Source organism: Oratosquilla oratoria, chromosome 4 (genome assembly GCF_046742065.1).
Source record: "Oratosquilla oratoria isolate Oo_2021 chromosome 4, ASM4674206v1, whole genome shotgun sequence".
NCBI classification, from domain to species: domain Eukaryota; kingdom Metazoa; phylum Arthropoda; class Malacostraca; order Stomatopoda; family Squillidae; genus Oratosquilla; species Oratosquilla oratoria.
The window spans coordinates 77,436,433-77,462,889 of NC_134780.1; the positions used below are offsets into that span (position 1 = coordinate 77,436,433).

At 40.7% G+C, this 26,457-nt stretch overlaps 1 protein-coding gene across 2 annotated transcripts; it reads left to right on the forward strand.

Moving 5' to 3' along the window:
- The first annotated feature begins 1,200 nt into the window (after window positions 1–1,200).
- Window positions 1,201–24,773, forward strand: LOC143024933 (glutathione peroxidase 1-like). Of its 2 annotated transcripts, none has more exons than XM_076184424.1 (5): window positions 1,201–1,392; window positions 19,270–19,439; window positions 20,967–21,149; window positions 21,782–21,933; window positions 24,207–24,773. In XM_076184424.1, the coding sequence occupies exons 1-5, from the start codon at window positions 1,341–1,343 to the stop codon at window positions 24,268–24,270; spliced, it is 621 nt and encodes a 206-aa protein (XP_076040539.1). In that variant the 5' UTR covers window positions 1,201–1,340; the 3' UTR covers window positions 24,271–24,773. The 2 variants fall into 2 exon arrangements, with proteins under 2 accessions (XP_076040539.1, XP_076040540.1); XM_076184425.1 differs by having other exon boundaries at window positions 21,021–21,149.
- The last annotated feature ends 1,684 nt before the right edge of the window (window positions 24,774–26,457 follow it).

Genomic DNA, 26,457 nt, shown 5'->3' on the forward strand with positions numbered 1-26,457 from the left:
TGCAAACCTTTATGCCACAAAAAGAAAGTTTTCCGGTTTATTTAGGGGAGTATGAACTTCATATCGATACGTTAATTTGTCATAAGCATGAACACATAACAGAAAGGAAATTTATTATGAAATGTTAAAATATGTTAGGTGAAGTTAGGTTGTGTTCGAAGTGGCACCTGTGGATGTTTTCTCCTGGATTCGTTGCGAACAGGCAGATTTCCACTGAAGGAGTTGACGTTTTTGTAAACTGTTTATATGCAGGTGCACGGCTTATTCTGGTGAAGGCATTCAATTGTGGTTTGACAAATTCAAAATGTCAATGGTAACTTGGGTTCTATTCTGTTTCTTGGGAGACCACCTACCAGCCTTCTCATCATTAAAGAGTTTTGCAGGATTTTTTGTTCTTTACACTATGTCAAAACTGCGCTATAGGTATTTATTTTTTGTGTTTGTAGGGTGGCAGGCAAAGGAGTCATTCACTTTGGCTTAAATAAAAAAAAAGCGTGTAAACTAACGGGAAGTTGCGCAACGCAATATATTTACTGTACACTGCATGCATCATTCTCAACATTGTGCATGCATATCTGAAGTTGTGTTCATTGCAAACTTTACATCGTATAATATTTTGTAGGATAATTACGTCCCCCAGAAAAAGTGAAGCAGCTATGAATCGTACCTTTAGATACATAAATTATCAACTCAGTTTTATTTAGAGTATAACATTTCGATTAAATAAGGTAGCATTGACTCACGTTTCGCATAGGGATGCTGGATCGCAATACGCTCTCAAGGTCAAGAATCATGCAACCACTTTGCAGTTTGCACTAGTCTAGCTCTTTGCAACCTTTTGTGGTTTGTTTATGAAGAAAACAACAAACTTTTGTTTGCTATATACAATTTCCTAAAAAGAATACAAATTTGTATTTAGAACTTTACGCTATGACGGATACTTGACAAGAGTTTACATCTTACGGACGCTAGGGTATAAGCGGGTATGTTGAAATTTCTAGCAGGAATCTTATTTTTATTATCACGTTTTTAAGTGAGATACAATGACAAGAAGAAAAATTTACTTACTTAAACTTTAAAAAGACTACAGGGTAGTACTCTAGTGAGATAGAATACTGTTACTTTGTTTAGATTTATAAATATAAATGTATAAAAATAGAGAATTAGCAACTCTATGCCCACATAAACCGCAGCTGCCAGTCGCCCTTCCCGTGAGCACGCAGCAGTTGATTCACAGTCGCTCAGTCTCCACGCAGGAGAAAGGTGTACAACTACAGACCAGCGCGCTGAACTTTTGGAAACTTTGTTAAGTTCGCCGTTTATTTCTGAGGAGTAAAAATATGGCGGGAATTGTCAGATCCTTCTATGAGTTCACGGCGAAGGGGCTAGGAGGTAAGTTATCACTACACAAAGTCTAGGTATGCTTCATTTCATTCGGAATAGTTTTCAGTTTCGTTGCGCTTAGTTAGATTTTATTGGAAAGTATGTCTATATGACATTTGGATGTCATGTATATATGACATTTGGGTAACAGGCATATATAACGTTTAGGTCCTATGTCGAAACTGTTTAGAAAAGTTCGTTTACACACGATGATTATCAACACTACGGCAAATTCTTTGCTTAGATCACAAGTTTACCACTATGATGTATGAATTCAGTCATTACATACAATGCTGAAACATACTGTCCGCAACCTATATCTGTAGTGTAGACTTTGATAGCACGCAATGTTCAATCTGCGCAGAACAGCTGAATCATGTTAGCAGCTTCTACAGGAATGAGTTTGTGCTTTCGTATCTAGGAATATTTCTGGATTGAATTTATATAACGAAGCGATAAGTTAATTTATGGTGAATATAATTGCCGCTACCTGACATTGTCGTGTTTTGTTAACCTAAAATTCAAAAGAATTTAGTGTTGCCAGTGAATACACGGGGCAAAGGCAGTGGTTGTTTTCTAAAGCCGAGCTGTAGATATACTGTTGTACTGCCCACTCAGTTTTCTGAAACCATAGTGTAGATATTGGATTTCTAATTAAGCCACCGCCAGAAAAATGAGTGAGTATACAAGTCTGAGGGATATTGGCTGGCATTTTTTTAGCTATATTGCCGTTGGCCTGATCGGTGTTGCGGGATCAGATGACTATGTACCAGAGATAAGGTGGGAATAACAACGGATGGGATTTGTACGGATGAGATTGTAGGATGGTTGCGTACTTTGACTAGACCACCCCTATTATTTGTATTTGCACGTGCGCTTTCAGACGGGTGGTGGAGAAAGTAATGTTGCCGAAAACTTGTAGTTACATGACACTTTGAGTAATTCTTTTCTGCAGGTGTGTATATAGTGCCTTAAACACCAAAAATCGTCTTGACACGGTGTTGTCGATCAACCAGGAAAGCTGAAAAGTACTGAAATTATTCGTACATTTGTTAAAGGGAACTTCTCTTCATGTTGGTTTATTCGTGGTAACCCTTGGAATATTTCAATATTTACTGGAAAAATATCGAAAACGAGAATAGATTACGAAGCTATTGAAATACTTGATATTCTGAGGTATGCTTGTCTTCACGTACGTTTGTATATTTTCTGGTTGCAGTATGACGTAATTTTGTGTTGCACGTGGAACATGCACGAACCCACGCTTATTGTTAGTATTATGTTAATGGTGGCTGTATTCGGTAAGTGTGGTGAGCACATCGAGGATCCCCTACCTCTGTAGAAACCTGGTCTCCCAGGTCGTTGGAGGAAGGGAAGGTAGAAAGGTACGCTTACCAAACCGACGACGGTCGAGATGACTTTCCTGTTTTCAGTCGTAAGGTGGGGATTTCCAGACTGTTGTCTAGGTTTGGTGTCCGAAGTAACCAAGGTTCGTTGAAACTAGTTCTTTGGGGATGCCCAGAAAATCATCCCGAGAATGGGTGATGTTGGAAGGTTGGGTTAAGAGTCTCGTGGTGTTTGCATACCCCGACAATGTGATCGTTCAAATGTGGCATGAATAGGGGAAGGAAATAGATGCAAATACTGAAATTGATGGATTTTTGTATACAAAGTGGACGTCTGAAGAGTTCATGACATTTACGTTTATTGCACCCTAATATTTTATTGGGGGCCTAACCTCTTAACTTTAAATTCCACAAATAAAGACTACAAATAGTATAGTGTCCGGATTTTTAATTTAAAGAAATGTATAGTTCGATTAACATGAAGTAATTCGATATAACCCTTGTATTTTTTTTTATTATTAAACTTGAATTTGTATACAGCACATAGAAATTGAAATTAGGACAATGAAAATAATAATTAAAAGAGAAAACGAGAAAAGAACCTTGGTGGGAAAAAGATGCATTGATCCTGGAGGGCGGAAAAAACACAAATACCTCAACGCACACACCTGACGGCAAGAAAATCTGTTAACCCGGGCTATTTTTTTCATCGGGTGTTAACTTATTTTGAGTGGCAATGTAACTTTACATGTACAAGATATCTTTGGATCTGAGGTGTATCGTCAGCTATAGCGAATTTTTTTTACTTGTTCCAATAATGATGTCTGAAAACGAGTTGGCAAGATTTATGGACTTGAATGGTTGACCTTGAGCGCTCATACAGGTTTCTTATCCGTCTTCCTGCGAGGAAACCTTCCAAACCCTTTCCCTGCTTAAGTGATTATCCAAGGAAAACTTTTTAGTTTATGGCTCAACCTTGGCTTGGATGCCGTGGTCGTTGTCTTTCGTCAAGGGTAATCAAAGCAACCAGCCGCGGAATATGCCGTACCTCGTCTCCTTCCCACCCGACTCTTGCAAACAGGCTAGACATCTTCCCGCCTAGCGTCTGGAAGACAAGGGAAAGAATCTTTATGAAGAATATACTAATACGCGTTCCAGAAGTCCTGGATGAGAAGGAAATAGTTTGGAAAGTAAGTGCAAGCTACGTACGGCAGTATCGAGGATGTTTCATGAAGATTATATTTTTAGATTCGGTAAATGTTCAGTTGTGTACATGGACGCGATATAGCGTTAGAAAATTATTTTGTAAATTATAATGTAGCAACGCAATATCCAAATTTCTTGGCGGAAATAAAAAGCAAAAAACTTGCTAAAATGGATTTCGAAAGTAACGAGTCGCGCCGGGCGAATGGTACGCAATGTTTGATAGATGCCGACGTCGAAGAAATGAAAGGATGATAAATTTGTCTAACCTAACCTAAAGTGTATTTAGTAAATCGGTACCTGTAATTTAAGGTCATCCGGGTCGTCGTCACGGATGTTGGCGGCCTGTTCAGTCACTTACTGATCGCGGGCTGTATAGGTTTTTCATAGCTTGAAGTAATGCATGGATTTCAGCTCCATAGCATTCCTTCAAGAATATATACCTTGCGAGGTACTGGCTGAAGTACCGAGAGCGTACACCAGGCCTCAACTGGACCGGGCAGACAGCACATGGCAAACAAGATGCCGTTCCGTTCCTATGCTAGCGACTTCGTTCATTAGTATATTTGCTTGTAGCAAGGTATTTTTTATTTTCATTTCCGCCGAGAAAATCGCAATTACGTTCATGTATCGTAATTTACAAAATTAATATTTAATTTTCTAACGCTATATCGCGTCCATGTACACACTGAACAAATACCTAGTATTCTTACGCCTCAAATGTATACAAATGTTTTACCTGGAGTTTGCCATGCTCGCAACATTGATCCTTCATACATGTTAAGAGGTGGCCGTGCCTTGCCACGTTTACTGTCCATGAAGTTGGGGTTTGTTACCAACACCTTCCTCTTTGATCGCCTGAGGCTACCTTCAGCCTCGCTGTTGTGGTGCAGGATCAATGCAAGCATTGTTTTCGTTGGAATGGAGTTTTGACTTGTGGAAACAATGCATGTGGAGTTGGTAGAAGCATTTGTAGTGGTGCCGGCAGAGGTGATGAAACTGTGCTTGAATGTGGGCGTGTGTGTAGGTATGAAAGTGTGGGCGTGTAGATGTGTGCGTATTTTTGTATTAATGTGCGCGTGGCTGTGTATGCGGATGTTCGTGGGTGCGGGTTCCCGTGTATCCAATGGGGGAGAAGTGGACACCACCCAACACGCATACATTTTTACTGGAAAGTATTTTCAGATAGATTCTCAAGTCGTGGTTCCGAGCGAGTTGCATTTCAGAAGGTAGATTAAAAAAATTAAATCGTATTCGGGTGAGCAGTTGCCTAAATGTGTCCTATATTATCTGCAAAGTCACTACATACAGTCTTAATGATTTGTAGTTACCGTGCGGGCATGTCAAACAGTTATTAAAACAATGAATAAAAGGACGCCAAGACACCGGAAATGGTAGTTGCTTCGCCTTTCAGCGATGCTGCCAAGTGAAACAAACGAAACGTAAACAAACCTTATCAGCTTTTAGTCTAAATAAGCTATGTTCGTAACTCGGATTAAATGGATGGAAATTATGAGGTTTTGGTAAATGGAATAATACCAAACTTCTTGTGGATATTGTTTGGATTTAGTAACGTGCAAGTGTAATAACACAAGCATTGTCTGGTTGTTAAACCCCGCCCCCTCGTATGTTTTTCATAAACCTAAGTGGTTGGTAAACAAAGACAAATGGACGTCATCAACGGTAGGCTTGGCACATAGGCGACCGAGTAAGGTAGGTTTCAAATAACCGCCAGTGACAGCCACATGCCCCAGCTGTCCGAACACGTGGAAGACTGTCGGACAAGCACTTGTGCTGCAAAACTAACCTGCTTCGGACTGCCACATATGAACGATAATATTGTTTATATCACCGAATGAGCTCCCACACCTTCATCGTGAATAAATTGGTCGTTCAGAAAACCGGGAAGTAACTGTGATAAAAAGCGATATGGTTCACAATATCCAGACTAATGCATCCCCCACCTCTTCATAAACAGTAGTCTTCAGTTACCTGAAAGGGCTGCTCGTGAGTAAATAGAATTGCCTGGCACCTGAATAAAATTTAAAGTTCATTCATTGTGAGGGTTGATCGCTGTGCACGGGGTCCCTTGAGTGGATAGAATAACCTGGCGACAACCATAACAGATATGCACGTCAATAGTACTGGAAAGCTTGTATATGCGTGTGTCTGCAACCAAGAATACTTTAGTCCTGGAGTGATTGTGATATCGATAATCTTTTTGTATACCCCTGCTTTCATCTTAAATCTTATAAACGATGTGGTTATCAGTTGCCAATATGAAATTCGGGGCAGTAAATTCAAATATCAGGGGCACACCGGGAGTTAGATTAGTAAGACTTTCGTGTGTCGTGTACCGATACGCGTAATGTTTGGAGAACTAGTTTCATTGACTTCACGGCGTTTCTGTTCATACATTTCGTATCGCATTTAATTTACATATTTATTAGTTTGTTTATATTGTATATATTATCATTTCAAAGGCGGCAGAGACTAAATCTATTTTCGTATCGGGATGAAAAGTCCTTGTATGTTCTGCAACAGTCTTAGCCATCTTGCAGATTCAAATGTGGTTTCGAAAATGTTCGTTCGAAAAGTCCCATTACTTCACCATATGCGGCATATTTGTTGATTTTATATATGAACACTAAAGATGACCTTAGTTAGGTCCTACTTTATAAGAGGTACAAATCGTGTAATCCCAGGATTGAATAAAATATTTGGGCTTTAGCCAGAATAAAACATGGTTTTAGTGTTGACAGAAGCTTGTATATCCCAACGAACTTCGTATGGGGTATTGACTGAATATTTTGTGCAATAAATACTTAAGGGACATTAGTGATATCCCTAAGGAACAAATCGGCATTCTTTTATGAATGAAAGTTAATAATCTACACTGATTGCTGCTCGCTCCCTGGCCCAATCCATCTGCTACCCATCAATACGGTTGAGTTTCTTCAGCGCGATATTGATCCCAAAGACAGAAGAATTGGATATTTACGACGAAATACCTAATGAGACATGAAAGACAAGAGAAGTCGTTTTAGAGCCCCTGACTTAGCTGGATTTATAAAAACTGCTATACTCTTGTATCCTGTAAAATCCACGCGCAATAATACTTCATATTTTAAATATTTTTTTAGCTAACGGCAGCATATTTTATTCAGTTTAGAAGAACCCTGGATACACGTAAATTAACCCTGAAAAGGCCTCCCAACGTAACATGATCGTGACGTCATCCTTGGCAAGCAGCCGGTGAAGCATTGTGGGTTGTTTAAAAACCCATATTCTACCGGATACTTGCCAAAGGTCTTATCCGGGGATTTACGATCATTCCCCAGCAGGTAAGGGTAGGAAATGGACTATAATACAACATACTGGAGAATTTGATAAGGATGCTGTTTGTTGCTAGTTGTGTGATTGTGTATCTTCAATGGTTTTGTGCGTTCAGCACCGGTTAATTGTTTGAAGCTACTTTGGGCTTTTGTCGATGCATTTCAGAACACAACACGCTCGAGATATCGAGGGTAAGGCGAACAGTGATGAAACAATTCCTTTCAATAGCAGTGACGTAATAGATCATCAACATGGCATGTACGTGTCTGGCGTGAGGTAACACGTGAATAGAACTTGGTTTTTACTAGGCTTAAAACTTGGTCCAGCAGGTGAGTTCGATACAGAGTTCGGAGCTTGAAGGGAGGGGGGGTGGCATCCACGCTTGGAATAGGGCTGAATGAATTAAGTTTCATTTAAGTTCCATTCGCGTTATCAAAGGGAGTGCCCCAGAGATGTGCAACAGCGCAGCATCAACCGAAATACAAAGGATTACAAAGGTGGAGCATGCCGACAGGAGACCTTTTGGTCCATATCTAGGTCGGATGCGAAAAAAATCATAAAATAATTAATATTTTATGATAATGTAAATAACAAAATACATAGATAAATGCATAGGTATAGTTGAATAATAAACAAACGGGTAAATAGTAAATGATAATAAATTGACATACAACTAATGATAAATGAAAATCAAACAGACAAATAACAAAAGAAAAACAAATGATATAAAATAAATCATTACAGCATCTTGCTTAGGTGTTTATCTAAATGATTCCTAAGCTTCGAACTGAACTACATTGCACTACCTGTGCAGGAAGTTTATTCCATTCATTAACTACACGGTTGTCAAAGTTGTTTCTACCTACTTCTAAGAGATAATACGAGTAAACGATTATACAACACTAGATCACGTCTCCTTCAACGCTGCCACCCGCCCTCAGCTGAACAAGTCTTGCAAGCCAGAACAAATATGTAAAGTGCATCGTGGTAGAGAAGCAGTTAATCGAGGTAACTGAAACACCCTTCACGAAGGGACACAGCAACGAATAAAATCGCTAGGCTGAAGCTGAAAGGGATAGAAATACGTACCACTACAGGAGGGGTTAAATATTGAGCTTGCTTCATCAGCTCGCCGGAAAAGTTCGGGGGTGGAGTTTGTGTAGGAAAAGAACCAACCTCGTGACGAAGCATAAAGGAATGATGCAGTAATCTCGACACAGAAAACGACTGATACTTGGTGCTAATTATTATCATAGATATTTGCTTATGGAATGTTGAATGCATTTTCGTCAAATGACCCTTTGTTATCCCGAACATTACATTGTACCTCGATTTCGTTAAAAGTTTCTTTATTCAAATTCACGCCCGTTCTCCCTCCTCCTCCTCTCCCTTTCTCTCCATTCGCTTTCCCCACTTCAAGTATGTAAACTTGTTCTGACGTCACCGAATATCCACCAGATTTGTCTATTTATCTCGGTTGACCTAAAAACAAATTTCAGGATATACTAGAAGCTCCAACCACAATTTCCCTCCGGTAACTTGTTGACGGGTGCTCGGAGAGTGCAACAGTTGACGCTTTTACACATGAAAAACGGTGATGCCACTTCTTCAAGGGAGAAAGGGCATCCGCTGGGGGTGCAGTGATCCTCAATTGTTGCCAGAATGACAACAAAACCTCTCATTTCCATTCCACATTAATATTGAAAGGTACTTGTCTTGTAGGGGAGTGAGGTTGAGGCAGGAGAGTGAACGTGACGGTTTGAATGTGCAGGGGCGGGGGATGGAATGGTCACGCCATTCGGTCGATATGATGAGAAATTCGATGTTTGATTGTTATTGGATTGCTATCAGAACAGAGGTCGGGTTATCAGTTGGGGCAGCGGTGCGGGAGCGGCAGGGAATTGAATATGATTGTAATAACTATTGCCATTTTGACAGAAATGAGAAATTAGTCCCTTTAGTACAGTGTGTACTATGGAAGTGAAAACATGGGTCAGAAGATGGGAACTCCACATCGGCCGAGCAATGTTATTTTTTTGTGCAAACTTTGCCTTCTCAGAAAAGTGTGCGTACGCATGTCACCAACTGATCATTTAGCATATACGCACAATTCCAAAGTTTGTATTACATATTACCTCCACCAAAGCAATTATTGGTTGGACGGTTGGCAAGTTACCAGAGAGTTTATAAGTTGACATTTGAGTGGAACTTTTTTATTTAATGGGTTTTAATATAATTTTAACGCACAGCTTGTAGGGAACGTTGGGGTCGAAAGATTTGCAGCTCCTGTCGCTACCTTAGGTGCGGGACGACAACATAGGCCTTTCGCTACAGATGAGAGGAAAATGTCACCCGCAACGGAAAGGGTTGTCAGCACTAGGCAAGAACCGGCAGAGCCAAATTTCAAAGCTCACCGATAATACCGTGGCGTTCTTATCTGCAGATATACTGTATAACGTGTACCGGCTCGAGCCTCGTTCTGATAAGTGTGGCCGACTTGACCGTAAAATATATTCAGATTAGTTGAATACAGGCCGTACAAAGCGATATTAATGCCGTTGAATGGAGAATATAGTATGCTCGTATCACTTAAGTGTTCACTACCCATTTCATTATAATGCTAATACTGTACATTATTACAAACCGAATATAATTATAACACCATAGAAATGTAGACTACTAAGTTTTTGGTGAACAATCGCAACGGCATCTGAACGACATGACGTATGCACGAAGTAAAGTAGAAATAAATCTTTTCATTGTATTCCTTTTATTAGACGTCAAGCCGGGAGCAGTTAGGTACTTTTTTCGAGGTCAGAGAGAACGACCGTGAAGAAATTCCATACGTGATATGAAAACTTGTTCGATTGAGTTCGCTACAATAGAAAATAACGAATTTTGGATATATCGACTCCCTGTGCCATTTGCATTTTGTTTTGACTAAACTTAGACGATCTTGTTCCTCTCTCTCTCTCTCTCTTTTCTGTGTGATTACTCCTTTAAAAGAGTTCTATCATCAGTTAATCACTGGAGTTTGAAGTCAAAATCGGCAGACGTACTGATGACACGACTAGTGTCGTGTAGTTCTTTACGTGTATACAGTTAGCGAACCCAGAAGGCAAACTAAACGAGGATCTGTTAGAGCAAGAATAGCTTTGTAAGCATACCTGTCTGAAAGCAAGCTACGCAGTTGTATGAATAGAGAAGGGAAAATGACGTGGTAGGTTTCGGGCAAATGTGAAATGGAAGCTTAGTGCAAATGCACGGCAGTAAATCATTCAAGCCAGTGGTTCTGGAGATTTGGAAAACAGGAAGGCATGATTGCCTTTGTGGCAAAATTTCGCAAGTAAAGACATGTTTTGGGAAATCTATGTACGCTCGGAAATAAGTTTGCAACCAAACGTGTTAAGCATGAAAAAAACATAGGCTGGAGAATAGTTAATACCCATACCTCTCAATATCCTTTATTGAACTTCACCTACAACCGCCCAGAAGAGACTTCACCTGCGTACTCTGTGACTTCAACTTTTTTTTTATACTTTAGAACAGGCCATCGAATAGTTTCATACGTGACGCAGGTGGGATATAAACCTGGATATAAAGGAATAGCTGGGAGCGACAGGAAAGTGTTGACGTGGTAGGAACAAGTATGGGAATGGTGAGGCCGGGAGTGGACCGGGGAGTAGATGGAGGTGGCACGATCTTTGTCTTGGAGAGGATGGCAGAAGGGAGGGGAAGGGGGGAGTGTGTGAAGGGAGAGAGGGTAAGGTAACGTCGGTTGGTAGTTGTACAGTATTCCAAAGCTCGGATACCATTGGGAGTGCACGATCTGCTTAGTCATTATCTATTTACTATAATGACATCAAGTTGCTGTAGAATTGAAATGTAAATAGTCGTATTATCTGGAAAGCTTACGTGCAGCTTTCGCTTTGTACATTACGTCGTGGGTATTAACGTTATTATTAGGTTAGGAAGTATTTTTGTTGTGCAACTGGTTTCTAAACATTTATGAACCGGCTGACATTTGGATCATTCTGACTGTTAGGTTTTATTTGTGTTGCGACGTTGGTGGAAGCGAATGAACGTAAATATGTATTAAGTGTTGCATTCTTTGGAGATGCAGGCAATTGTGCGGGGTTTCAAAGTTTCGCCCAGGTAAATGCTGCTTCATTTAGCCACAGAAAACGGAAGGGGAGGGTAGGCTCAATTTCAAAATCAAAATGGAAAGTGAAAAGAATGCAGGGGACATCAGCTGCGTAAAATATGCAGGTTCGAGGTAGCTTGGGTACATGTATCGGGGGGTGGGGGGTTAGGGAGTTGTGCGTGTTGGGGGAAGGGAGTGGGTACAGACTCCAAGCCTAAGAAACTGGGAGATGGCCTCGGGAGCACTTGACGGGATGAGCGAAGAACATGAAAACGGCACCCAATTTATATTGACCATTGTGTTTATGGAAACCATCTCGACTGAATTACTAAACGAAAGTCGAACTGTCTTTGCTAGTGAGAATAACATAGGCTGGGACTAGATAAGTGAGATTCTCGGAGTGGTTGGAAAGGAAGGGGGTGGCGAATAAAAATTAAACATGAAACTTGAATTTGCTCACGGGAGCGGGGGTAGATGTTAGGGTTGAGAGGGAAGCAGTTATCCAAAACTAGAAGCTGGAGAGTTGGACTTAACGTTCGCGGCGTAAGGAGAGGAAACTCTGTCGTGTAAGGGAGTTGAAGGAAATTCGTGGGATGAGTATTTCAGGTCTATCTTGTATTACCGTACTTGGAGAGCGTGAGGTAATTACATTTGTGGATGTGTGGGTGCGCAAGCGTGTCGCGTATTGTTCCCCACGGTCTTGGATCACGTGCCAGATTCGTGATCAGCTATTATCTTCTCATATGTGACCTTAAGTTCGTTTAGCCCGACGTATGGGCAATGCTGTAGCTACACACAACACGCCCCATTTGTCAAGGGATACAGTAACGGTTTGCAGTATTGTGAATCGTGCCCCGTTCTAGTGCAAACTTGAAATTTCAACGTTGGTAATCCTCGAGGACAGGGGGAAAGTGAAGGAAGGGTAGTGAGTGGTGGGATGAAGCAAAGAAGGTTGTAGAAGAGAAGAAGCGAACTTTCACAGATTGGTTTCAAAATAGGATAAGATAACCATGAGGTGCAAAGAGAAGTAAAGCACAAGATAAAGGAGGCAAAGAGGAGAGCAGATGTGAAAAGGGGAAGAGTATGACAAAGGTAAAAGGTGCAGATGGAGAGATAATGGAAGAGACGGCAGTAAGAGGAAGATGTACAGAGTGTTTTAGGGTTGCTAAATATGGAGGAGGATAGGGAAGGAAAGGTAGTTGTAGTGGGTAGCATTAAGAGAATTACATTGAGTGAAAAGATGGAGGAGAAATAAGGAAAGATGAGGTGAAGGCAGTTAAGATGAGAGCAGGTAAGGCACCTGGGTTGGATGGGTGTTATGCAGAATATATAAAAGGAGGCACAATGATCATGGATTGGCTGGTGAGGTTATTTAATGTTTGTTTAACAGAGGGTAGAGTGCCGGAGGATTGAAGGAGTGCCTGTATAGTTTCACTTTACAAGGGAAAAGGGGGACTGAGTAGTTTCAGAGGGATCAGTTTAAGTAGTTAGGAAGGCTTATGGGAGGGTTTTGATTGAGAAGATTAGGAGAGGAACGGAGGAAGTAATTGGTGAGGAAGTGTGGGTTTAGGACAGGTATGGTTTGATTGGATCATATTTTTGTGATAAGACAGATGAGCCTTAGGAAAAGGTAAGGATGTTTTGGGGCCTTTATGGATTTGGAAAAGGCTTATGACAGGGTAGATAGGAAGGCACTGTGGGAAATATTGCAGATGTGTGGGATAGAAAAGCTATCGAGTAGTCAAGAGTTTTTAAGATAGTAGGACTTGTTAGTCAAATGGAGAGCGAGTGATTTGAGGTAAAGGTGGGACTTCGTCAGGGATGTTATGTCGCCTTGGCTGTTCAGTTTATACATGGATAGGGTGGTGCGATAGGTAAATGCAAGGGTACTGGTTTGGGGATTGGAGATGGTTAAAAGAAATGGATAAAAGTGGGAGATAAGCCAGTTGTTTGCTAACGACACGGTGCTTGTGGCAGGATCAGAAGAGGGGTTAAGGAAGTTACAGTTTGGGAAGGTGTGTGAAAGGAAGTTGAAGATAAATGTAGATAAGAGTAAAGTGATGAGATATACTAGGGGAGAAAGTGGCAGTAGACTGGAAGTGAGTATAAAGGGAGACCGGAGGAAGTGGATAGTTTTAGATACTTGGGTACGAATGTGGCAGGAAAGAGGAGTGGAGGTGGAGGTAGAATGTAGAATGTACATTTTTTGGCTACCTCCCTTGTAAGGGGGGAAAACCTGTGATTGTAGGTATGTAATCCCCGATGCGAACCATTACCAAAGACTATATAGGAAAGATGGGAAAGCTTCTATTTCTATTAATAAGAAAACGTCATACATCCAGCGTGAATGCGCGCCATCTATCGACAGAACCGCAAACTATAAATCGGAATTGGCGTAGCGCGGCTTTCTAATCATACTAAACTTGTATTATATATAGTGTTTTTGGAAATTTTAAAACTGATCCTTTCGCAAAAATAATGAACATTTCGAAAAAAAATTACTTTCTCTATAAAATGAGTAGTAATTTTATGACTTGCATGCAAACAAGACCATTTAAAATGTGCTTTACACACATGATCATATTTATAAAATCAAAAGTTGGTAAAATACTTCTGCACAATGCATCATTCATTACTAAATATTTTAAATTGAGTAAACAGTTAAAACTTAAAAGGTTATTTTAGTTATATTTATTTTATTATTTCTGTAATATGTTTTTCTTGTTTGTGCTTGTGCTTGTTTGAACTTTGTATACTTATTCAAGTGTCTGTACACAAATTATACAAACCAGGATAGTAAAAGTTAGGTATACATGAGATTCTTTTATTTGCAACAAAGCAATAATGTCTTGTAAAGAACATACACAAAACAAACTGAAAGAAATAGCATTATTCAACTTCAAAAATTAAACGTACATCAGGCAACCAAAACATGCAAGCAGATATTAAATACCAAACAAAACATAGGAAAATCAGTAATAAAAAACAATAATATGAAACCATAATAAACAAAAGCAGACATAACATGCATATTGATTAAGCAAAAATAAAGCAAAAAATGTTAACAGAACAAAGGAAAATCCCAAAAGCAAACAAACAAAATATATATATATGTAGCAAGACAGGTACTGTACTGTAAAAAACAGAAAAATGAAAGGATGAACATGCAAAAAATAAGTCACAAAATTAAACAAGGTTTGCAATCATACATAAAATAACAAGCATAACACAGAAATCATTCAACAAAAACAGTTAAATTTTAAAATTACCAAAGAAGCAGTCACAGCCTGCCAAAAAAAGAAATATACATATACTGTGGCCTCCTCCCCCTTACAAGGGGCCATTTATTCAAAATTAAGGTAAAAGTTTACCACTTGCTAAGAACATGACATAACTATATCAAAGTTGCTGTGCCTGCCTGGGACTGCCATAAAGATATGGTATGAATTTGACATGATCAATTCATATTTCTAGATATTTGTAAGGTATTCATCTATAATTTTCATTTCCAAGCTAAGTGACACTGCACTGACATAAAGATAGAGAAGAGTTTAACTATGTTCTATTTCATTCCTCCATTTTCTGTTAGTTTCCATGTACTGTATATGTTGAATCTCGTACCTGCCTTTAGTTTATCTTTAGGAAAAACGTGAAAAATCAGATGGGGAAAGTCCTTTTTCTTTTTGCACACCACACATGGGTGATAGTTCCGCCCACTCATGATTGAATGTCCCGCTTAATTGTAAACAAACAGACGATGCAGTTAAAACTGGTGATTGACGTAATCGCCATCTAGTGAGATAGCCGCACACTAAAATGTGTGTGGACGATGCGGCTCTCCGTGAGCTTTCTCATCTTTCCTATATAGTCTTTGTCATTACACCAACAGACCGTTTGCACGCTTTCGCGTGAGCGTGCGCGTATGATTCATTACCATGGTCTTACATCACATGTCGACAGATATTGCCTAACCGGATGAGAGCTCGGCGATCGCACTATACAATGACCTTTCACCACCACCCAGTCCTTACGATTAATAGGGACAGTAACAGCTTGCAGTGTTGTTTTTCAAGCATTCACTATGACAATGTCGCGTATGCCATTCGTGCGCATGCGTGTCGCTCTCCGTATCCATGTAATTGTGCGGTTTTTCTCTCACGTCTTGGGGATTCTCTCGCTATTTAGTCAAGTGAATAATATGCACGTACGTTGCGTTCTCTGGCACTAGGGGACACGTTTTTAAACTTGCCCACACAACTTGATCAACTTGATATGAAAAAGGTTCTTCAATGTAAAATGTATTTCTGTTTAGAATTCCTCACTGGAATCAATTGTATCCATCACCAATATGGCGTTATTCAAGACATCTATTACCCAACATCTTGGTGGACTTTTTTATTTTTGCTAACTCTCCTCACTCCTTACTAGAACAATTCGTATGGATTTTATTAATCTTAGCTGTAATTATGCACTCCTGTCAGTACTGTACTTTATTTGGTTAGTATTCCTAGTGGCTGGCGCATTAGCTGTTCTCGTAGGCACCTGTTGTACAGGTAGGGCCTGGGGAAGTCCACCAGTTAAGAATGCTATACTTTTGTCGGGAGTACTTTCGAGTCGAACAAGCGTGGATACGGAGGATGAACGTTGTCGCTCCAGGCTTGGTATATAGGCATCAAAGATGAACCGTTAGATACGAACCGGTATGGAGAGGAATGCAGACGACACTGGGAAGCCAGGTTCAGTCGTAGAGTTGTTCAAAGGTCCTTGCGATCTTATCATGCTGTTTGTTTGTTTCAGTTCTGTGTACAGTATTCGCCAAACACTAAAATGAGTTTCTTGAACAGAAAAAGTTAGTAATAGAAGTGTTGTGGAAGGAGCAATCCCCGTGATGGTCCCTGTCGACTTAACATTTCTTAGTCCATAAGTAAATTGTTCGGCTCCAAGTTGAGTATTTTCCGCACGCATTTCACATTTCTCTCGTTAATATTATTAGTTACTCGATTTTGTCTGGCTTTGCCACAATGCCTCTCTCCATCCTAACCAACCCCTCGTCAGCATCTTTCCCGCCACTCTTAATTCTCCTGCCCCCCCCCCGCAACCCCCAAGCCACCGCCCCATCACTCGTACATTTCACATCCTCACCTCTCCCTTCCCCCGTCATGATCTTCCCCCCTCATCTTACCTTTACCCCCCCCCCATGCTTTCTCCATATTCATTGTGATCTCGTTGTTCCCACATTGGTATATCCCCTTTTCAAATCTCCACACAACGCTTTTTTCGCCAAGTGTTGCGTCTTTCTTCCATTGTATCTCTAGACATCTCTGCGATCCCATCTTGTGCCGTTATTTTCAAAATCGGTTGATATGTTTAGTTCAAACATTTAGTGAAAAAAAATTCCCTGCGTCCTCTTTTGCGCTCTCGATCTACCCTTCCCCACACCCACTGAGGGCGAAGGTCATGCATGATCATTATCAAATACTGCACATGGATTTAGGAAACGTCTAGGTAGTATGACTTGATATGGTTGGCAGGGGCACTGGAGTTGACGCACCGAGCATCACTTTTTGTTTTCGAGATAAAGATGAATGCATAAACAATATATTTGAATAAAGGGTTGCCAAGGTCAAAGTGAGACGAAAGTATGTTGCCAAATGCATTTGAGCATCTAGTAAACAAGGTGTGGTGTGAGGGAGATCACCGTAGTGTGTGTGTGTGTGTGTGTGATTCACCATGGTCTTGGATCACGTGTTGGACTCGTGATCGATAGCTATTTCGGAAGAGAGCTCAGAGCTCGTATGACCGATCTCTGTGTGTGTGTGTGTGTGTGTGTGTGATTCACCATGGTCTTGGATCACGTGTTGGACTCGTGATCGATAGCTATTTCCCTCCCGGAAGAGCTCAGCGCTCATACATGACCAATCTATGGATAATGCTGTGACCTTACACGCACACATACACCCAACTCCCCGCCCATGAGAGTAGTAGTAACGACTCACAGCACAGTGTGTATGCGCGCGCGCTGGCGCCATGTCGGTTTAGAACCCACGTCTCTTCTATTTTCATTCCCCGTTATTTCATGTCCCCAGGCAATCATGCAATCCATCTTGGGGAGTACTTTTCTGGTTAGTTTTCGTTGGTAATTTGTTCACTCGGACGAAAAAAAAACCATGATTGTTGGGTTAATAGTTATGAATTTGAAACGAGTCAGTCCAACAATCCGTTGCTCAACTGCACCCCAGGTAACCGGCTATGACCAATACAAATCGCCCAAGGATGTACTGCCTGGGTAGAGCGGGTTGGTTAGGGATGGAGATTTCGTTTTCTGTGAGTTGGTTTCATCTAGGGCAGTGGTTCTTAATCTGTGGGGAATTCCCCACTGGTGGGGAATGGCGGAGTTGCCAAGTGGGGGGAAAAAAATTAAGGGTCGTAAAATGGCACAAAAAAGCAAAGCGTATATTTACGTACTAAACACTGCATGGGTTAAAATCGAATTTGTCAAAGACCGATGCTGTGGTGGGAAATGGAGAGTTGGCTCACTAAAAAGTGGGGAATTGGAGAGAAAAAAGCTTAAGAACCCCTGATCTAGGGCAATGACAATTTGTCTGTACCCAGGCTTGTTCTATAGTGTTACCGTTCCATTGTTGGAAGATGGTTTGAACGTGGTCATGCCAGTGTGAATCTTGTTGTGAGGAATTTCTCGGATAGACTGATGTGTGAGGAATGTGGAGTAAAGTATTTAGGGCTCGGAGTGTGCGCTTTGATTCGTAGTTGTCTGGGCAGTGTCGTCCATGATTTCTAGGATGAAGCTGCAATTCTGTTTTGTCTCAGCCAAAGCTCCAGGCTGTTGTTATACATAGGAGACCTTTGATGCCATCCTCTAGATTTGATGTGGGGAGATTCCATTATACAGTATTTTGGATTCTAGTAGATGGTTCTTTTGAGGTAGCCTGCACACACTGCCAGCTAAGAAATTAGTTATCCATTTCTTGGATTGTGGAAGACAATGGCAAATTTTGCTGATATGAAACCTTTAACAAGGTTAAATTTAGAATGATGATTACATTAAAAAGGCTATGAAGAATCATACAGCTGAGCTAACAAATCAAATTATAGACAACACAACAAAGTACATAGATGTTTATCTAAATGAATCGTGTGGTAGAGAACTCAAACCTTCAAAAATTGCGTAGACTTGTCTCCTGCTTCTTCGACAAGTTCCTCAATGTGAACAAAATCTCTCCACCATGAGGACGAATACAGCCGCACAAGTTTTTCCACATCTGTTTGTAAACGACTACACGTGTGTGTATTTACCTAGTTGTAATATACGGGAGGGGAGCTATGCTCGTGGTGACCCGTCTTTGTATATCTCCGCATCAAGTTTTATCTTAAAATCTTGTATAGTGTTAGCACATACTGTTTTGTTGTCTAATTTGTTCCATGTATTTATCGCTCTGTGTGTGTGTGTGTTATAAGAAGTTGCTAAACAAGCACTGTGACTCTATTTGCAATGTTGGGAAATTGCGTGTCTTGCCTTGCCCCCCCCCAAAAAAAAAAAAAAAAAAAAAACGCCGGTCCAATGAGAGTTCACCCTTCCTATCGCACGGTAGCTCCCTTTGTCAACGACAAATTATAAAACGACAAAGTTCATTGTATTACAAATTGCATACGAGAGCCACACCAACAGGTAATTAGTTACAAGTTTGTTATTAGGTAGAAGTTAAGTTCAATGGTATACTTTGTGCATCAAACGACCATTGTCGAGCGTTCTTGCGTTCGTATACCTTGATTTCTGGCTTGCTCACATTGTACCTTTGATATCATTACTAATACTTGCCTCTATTTCCCCTTCGTCAGGCGAGCTAGTGAAGATGGACAAGTACATGGGGAAGGTCGTACTCATCGAAAACACTGCTTCCCTCTGAGGCACGACCACGCGGGACTTCACGCAGATGAACGAACTTATTGATCAGTTCGGAGATCAGCTTGCAGTCCTTGCGTTCCCCTGTAACCAGTTTGGTCATCAGGTAGGGTCAGAAGTTCTTCAACTTTATTGTTCGTGATAATACAGGTTCTTATATTTTCATTGAATGCTATAACTTGTGAGTGGGTGGTCATTACTATTAACACTGAAATATTCTCACGTATTAAAAGCATGGCATGATGTATTTGCACTTCTGCACAGTAATAGAATATAACATAATCGGCTGCCATAAGCATGAATGGCATATGCCAGTACTATTAGAATTATGGAATTCTGCATGTAAATTTGACATAATTCTGTAATTATCTTAGAAATAAACACTTGCTCGGCATGTATTTTTCTCGTTGAAAACCGTTAATACCTTCTCTTAAATACTTTTCATTTGAGTAGCCTGTGCCTGTTGTCTTGAGCATGTTTCGTTATTTTGTAGCAAACAATATCAATTTTAATTCTGTAATTATCTTGGAAATAAACACTAGCTCGGCATGTACTTTTCTCGTTGAAAACCGTTAATACCTTCTCTTAAATACTTTTCATTTGAGTTGCCTGTGCTTGTTGTCTTCAGCATGTTTCGTTATTTTGTAGCAAACAATCATAGATTCTATGACAAACTTTTTTCCTGCAATATCTAGTCTTACCTCCTAACAATAAAAGAACTTCGATCTAAGGAATTCTCTCTTCTGCTTCTTTCAATTGCGCCGGTATCGTTGTTATGCATCCTCGGTTTTGACTATTATCGCCCTGCGTCTCGCTAGGATGCCCAGAATTTCATTGATATGCGTACTGTACTACATTTGGCCTGCACTCAAGGGAGTTTGAAGACCATAAACGAATTAAAGCTTAAATGTCTGTCCCTGAGTACCTAGCCTCGTATTGTAGTTGAGAATACTTTCGTACATGTAATAATATACATGGATTACTTTTTGTGTAGTTTAGTTTCTTTATTACTGTCTTTTACTCTGTATTGTATTCATCTTTGTTCTGTATTTTGTCCTTTCGCTTTACATTTCTTTTTTTCACACTTGCTTTTGATTTTTTTCCCCTCCTCCGAAATCATGAACTCGGCTGGCTCGAACATTTCGATCTTCATATGACAAACATCGAAGCGTTATATATATTTCTTAACTTCAAATCTCGTTATTGTAGAGAATCTTAACGTAATCGAAATTGTAATCCCATTCGTTAGAAGTCGGGTGACTATATCTTAACTTCAAATCTCGTTATTGTAGTGAATCTTAACGCAATCGAAATTGTAATCCCATTCGTTAGAAGTCGGGTGACTCGGCCATTATGTTTTACTGTCAAACAAATTAAAGAATTACGTCCATACTGGAACTTATTGCATATGTCGTAAATGCCCGATACATTGGTCCAAAGTTAAAAAATTAGAAAGGCATCCATTAACGAATCGTATAAATTTCCACCACAATTTCTGAATAAACGAGACTTCCAGTTGGCACGAAAATGTCGGTTGACAATGAGCACATCACCACAAATAGATCTAAGACTTTACCTTAGTATAAGTGCACCTTATCCCTGAATAGAAAATAAATTGTTTACATGATTATAGCATCCCCAAACTCCCCTTCTTCCACCTCTACATTGCCGGTTGCCATGGTTACAGGAGAATACAAAAAATGAGGAGGTCTACAATCTCCTCCATCACGTCCGCCCAGGAAATAGTTATGAACCTAAGATGGACCTCTTCGCTAAGGTTGAAGTTAACGGCGATAAGGCTGATCCCATCTTCGAGGTAAGGAAGTCAAGCAGTGAGGGTGCGTTTGTAGGTGTGCCCGTTGGGGCGTGTTAGGCGTGGGTATGTTTGTGGGGTGTGAATGTGGGAGTAGATGGGTGGTAGTACGTTTGTGGGTGTGGTTTGAGGACGTAGTAATGTGAAACCTGGTTATAGATGAGGTTGTGAGGACGTGAGTGTCGTTTTAGTCAGGAACGTGGGTATGATTGTGAGGATGTAGGGGGTGTTTGTAGGGACGGATGGTTGTGAAGGACTCGGGTGTTAGACTTGTGGTCATAGATATTGGCGTGTTTGTTGACTTTCGTGTATTTTCGGGAGACATGTGGTTGCTTGAGGACGTGGATGAATTTATGATTGATGTGGTTGTTCATGGTGACCTAGGTGTGGGTGTGTAGGAGATGAATGCGAGTATTTTGAGGGGATGTGGACGTTTTTGTAGGGAGACATGGGTGTATACTGTGGGGTATAGTGGGTATTCCAGACACATTGATGTTTGGGAACATGGGTATGGGCATAATTGTGGGACTTTGTGTGAGAAAATACTTTGTCATTATCAAAAATCTTTGGTCTTAAGAGTATTTATTTCGTGTAATTTAAATACTTGTTAGTAATTTACCCTTCCCTCTTCTCAGTTCCTGAAGGAGGCTCTACCAGTACCATCAGATGACACTGTCTCTCTCATGACAGACCCCAAGTTTATCATTTGGAGTCCTGTTCGACGTTACGATGTTTCTTGGAATTTTGAAAAATTCCTTATTGATACTGAAGGAAATCCTTTTAAGAGGTGAGTTTGAAAAATCTAGGTGCCATTGTGTGGAGGGGGTTGCATTCATGCGTGTCAGTGATTTTGTTGGTAGGGAGTGATATGGTATATGCAGGGCCCTGACATGGGTAAGTGCCCCCACCCACCCACAGAGAGAGAGAGAGAGAGAGAGAGACACACACACACACACACACACACACACACACACACACGTGTGTGTGTATTCACTTGGTCTTGGTAGTGAAAGACCAAGACCAAGTGAATACACACACACACACACACACACACACCACCACCACCACCACCACCACCACCTTCCACATCTGATGGTCACTAGCACGATTCACATGTAACATTCATCCACAAAACGTTTATACACACATCATTCATACACACAATTCATGATAAATAAATCCTGCATTAAAAGTACATTAGAGGGAATTTGATTTACCTTTCACCAAAAGGCCCCCCCCCCCCCAAAAAAAATGCTGCCCCTGGGTATTGCCCCCCCGCCCCTCCCCTTCTCAGGGCCCTGGGTATTGCCCCCCCCCCCCCTGCCCCTCCCCTTCTCGGGGCCCTGGGTATGTTATCTAGATCAGTCTCTGAGGTCTTGAGTTTATTATTGGAAACTTGGCTCCATAGCATCAGGTAAAGCCCCTTTAGACTCCTTCAGGAAGAATTGTGGAATTTGTCTGTTATTAGTGTGGTGTTCTTGTCCTGGGCTGATAAAAGACCTATTGCCAATTGTCTGCTCTCATGTGAAAGTGGTAGAAAATATAGAAGTTAACAGATCTTGGAACCAATCGGATGGAATGCCAAATCCAGGCCTGAAAAAGAACAGCTTCCCACAGTGATTCTAGTCTGGAACAAAATAGATAGAGAAACAGTGAGTGCCAAAACTTTACATGATTTTAAGAATAAACTGGATAGGGAGAGATACAAAAACAGGTCACTACGAGCATAGCTCTTGTCCCGTAAAATACAACTAGGTAAACACACAGTATTGCTGCACTGCAAATCGTTACTCCAATTCTTGTGGATGTAGGTGGGTGGGTGGTCACAGCATTACTCATAGATTGGTCATATAAGAGCTCGGAGCTCCCTTCCAGGAGGGAAATGGCTGTCGGTCACAAGACCAACATGTGATCCAAGACCTTGATGAATCACACTCTCTGATCAACTGTAGAATCTCCACCTCAGCTACATTGAATTATAGAATTTCTCTTCCCACACTGATCAACTGTAGACTCTCCAACCTAACACAGGCTAGGTTATGCATCACGACCCATAATTAAGTGTAGAATGTTAGGTTATGTATCATGAGTCATAATCAACTGTATAATGTTCACCCCAGCAACACTCAATTGTACAATGTCCATCCCAAGCACATGTGGTGGGGAAATTCTACATTTTATCCCCAAGTCCGTACAATTAAATCCTCAACTGGAGGTGAGGGTGTTATGCTTTGGAGACTATCTTGCCTAACATCGATTCCAGGGTATCACCATATGCAGGCACCCAATGTAGGTACAGGCTATTGAGATGGGGTAAAACATTGTCTATTACGGGTATTGGCTGAGGGGAGTTTTTGACTTAAGATTACATTATTAAATGAATGTTCAGTCTGTGAACAATAAATTTTCGGTCTAGTTTTACTGGAAACCTGCAGCCCCATGATGGCTGGCAAGTCTTTGGTCTCTCACAAAGATCTCTGGAAAGAAGTATGTGATATATGTTGTATTTGTGTAGGATTATGTCATTGGCTTGCAGTGGTTGGAGAGGAGCAGTTGTTGGTTATTGTTTAGGTAAGGGTGAAATAATGATTATGGGTTTCACTACCTGGGAACTCGCAGTAAATACAACTGTCCACGGGCCCTCCAATATATGTCTAGGAAGAAACAGATCAGTGCCTGTATTGTATTATAGTGCAGAGGTTTTGCTTTTCAGGCAGAAAAAGTTCATTTGGGAAGGGGAATTGTGAAATGGTAAGAAGTAGATAAAAAAAAGATATCCTAATCCTCAATATTGTAGTCCTCCCTCCTCCATCCATATAAAAATTAATGTCAGCCAGAAGTGAGGTGGTCATTATAGGATTGATCAAATGAAGACAAGAGTATTGGCATGTGGTAGTTTTAGTTGCTGAATTAAGGAGGAAGCTTATTCTTTCTACCATCTATCTTGCTGGACCACCTGTAGCAGATGCCCATTATTGGTCCTCCCTGTTTTTAACATACATAAAAGTATAGGTAATTTGTTTCCTGTCATAACTTCTTAATTTTTACTTTTTGTTTCAGGTTCAGCCGGCATTACCTCACCATTGACATTGCCAAAGATATTGAGGAGCTCTTGCAAGGTTAACTCTAGCACATATAGTCTTCACCTTTGTGCCATCGTATCAAAATAGTCTTCAGAGGCAATGTTGAAAACCAGGGGTACCAACGTGATTATGAAGATCACTGGGGAAAATATTTATATGGCTGGTGGTTGGAAGATGAGACTAGTTGGTAGCCTTGGTTAATCGTAGCCTGTGGAGGATGTTCACATGTTCCAGAATGAGAAAACATTCCATTTTAGAGTAATGGAATGATTGTAAGTCACTTGGTGTATTTCAAGCTTGTATACAAAGAGTACATGTTAAGGAGATGGTGTGTATAATAAGAGTTACCAACTGCCTTATGAAGAGAACTGGGGAAACTCGTACCACGGGCCTGGTGCTTGGAAGTCTTAACAGTTTGGTAGTTTTTATTTCATACCATATATGTTTGAAAGAATTAATAACATTGTATATTGCTAGCTTGGAATATTCTTTACCAATTGGTGCAAATGTATATTTTATGATTTAAAATAAATTATGTACAATATCTGTCTTTTACTGAATGGTAATTAGTATTTCAATGCACTGGTAACATGTTTGATTTTGAAATTTTTTACTTTTTATAACGTGTCGACTGAAGGTCTTGTAGTGCAAATGGTATCAGAGGCATCAATCCCAAAGACAATTTAGCATATGGGTTTGACTGATGGCTGTAGCAGTCTCTAGTTATTGCAGATTTCTCCTAAAAGGTTCTAGAATTGCAGATAAAATTTTATTTGGTTTGAGTAAATACATGTTTAGAATATGTTATTCTTGTTCATGACATTAGTATTGTTACGGATTTACTCTTGGAGCAGAGATGAGGAACCCTGCCCCACAGACCTGGTTAGACTCAAGTCCCTATGTCCAAATGCTCATTAAAATAAGGAAGTTGTTGGGACAGATCAAGCTTTTGTGTAATCACTACTTTGAAGAGTTGTATCAGCTTTCCAGAACCATGGCTGGTAGCCTCCAGTTGTTGTTGTTGTTGTTGTCGTTCCCTAGACTGTCTGTCCGAGCAGTCCCGTCTCCCCAAGGAAGGCCACAGCCGAAACTGGGTTTTCCCACAAATCCTTTATAGAGTGTATGTTGTGTTGTTTGCGTGCATGATTGTGTATAATGCAGTCTTCCATTATGTGTTGTATGGTATGGGGTGAAGTGTTACATCCTGGGCAGCTGTTCACAACACGGTCGTCCAGCCTCTTCTGGTAGCTTAGAAGTGCTGGGTGGTGACCGCATCGCAGTCTGGCCAAGTGGACTCTGTCCTTATGTGGGAGAGAGGATTCAGAAGGGTGGATATCAGGGGGTCTGGCATGCAGCAGTGTGTTGTCTTTCAGTGTGTTAATGGAGCGGTGAGTGATATGATTATGAATATGTTTCCGGAGGCTGGTATTTGGTGGTTGTGGAGGAAGAGAAGAGAGTATCTGTGTGTAATAAAGGTCTATGGGTGTAGTTTTAATGTTTCTTGGTGTGTGTGGGTGTTCTGCTATGTAGTGTAGCGGGTGTGATGTGTTTGTGGTGGCTGCAGCAAGTGTTTGTGTGCCTCTCATGTCGAGGTGGTCCTCGACTTTGAGGACTTTTGTTTCATGGTGTAAATGGTCTGTAGGTGATGTATTTGTGCAGCCTGTAATTGTTTTTAGGGCTTTGTTTTGTATGATTTGAAGGGAGTTGTGGTGTGTCTCACTGAGATTAGGAGCCCATGCAGGACTCGCATAATTGTTTGGGAAAAGGTATGAAATATTTCGCTTCTATATACAAACATTTGCTGCAGCCTCTACAAATGCAGCACACAAACTACATTGCATTGCAGAACACCAAGAAACATCAAATGCCCAAGTACTCTTCCTCCAACCACTAGATACCAGCCTCCAGAAGAATATCCATAATCATATCACTCGCTGCTCCATCAACAAACTGAAAGACAATACTTTGATGCATGCCAGCCCCCCCCCCCACCACCACCAAAAAAAAGATAAATGGTCAGACTACAGTGTAGCCACAATGAAGCCATTCTAAGCTACCAGATGAGACTGGATAACCATATTACAGACAACTCCGGGATGCAACACCTCTCATACTATACAACACTGGAAGACTGCATAGTACACAATCACACGCGTTCTAGTGTGGTGGTCGTGCTAAATCTTAGTGACTTGAGTCCACAATGTTGTTCTCGACCTGTGGGGTATATG

Coding starts and splice junctions, on each gene's coding strand:
- LOC143024933 (XM_076184425.1), top strand. CDS start 19,365: ATGAACGAACTTATTGATCAGTTCGGAGATCAGCTTGCAGTCCTTGCG. Junction 19,440..21,020: donor GTAACCAGTTTGGTCATCAG/GTAGGGTCAGAA, acceptor CCATGGTTACAG/GAGAATACAAAAAATGAGGA. Junction 21,934..24,206: donor GAAGGAAATCCTTTTAAGAG/GTGAGTTTGAAA, acceptor TTTTTGTTTCAG/GTTCAGCCGGCATTACCTCA.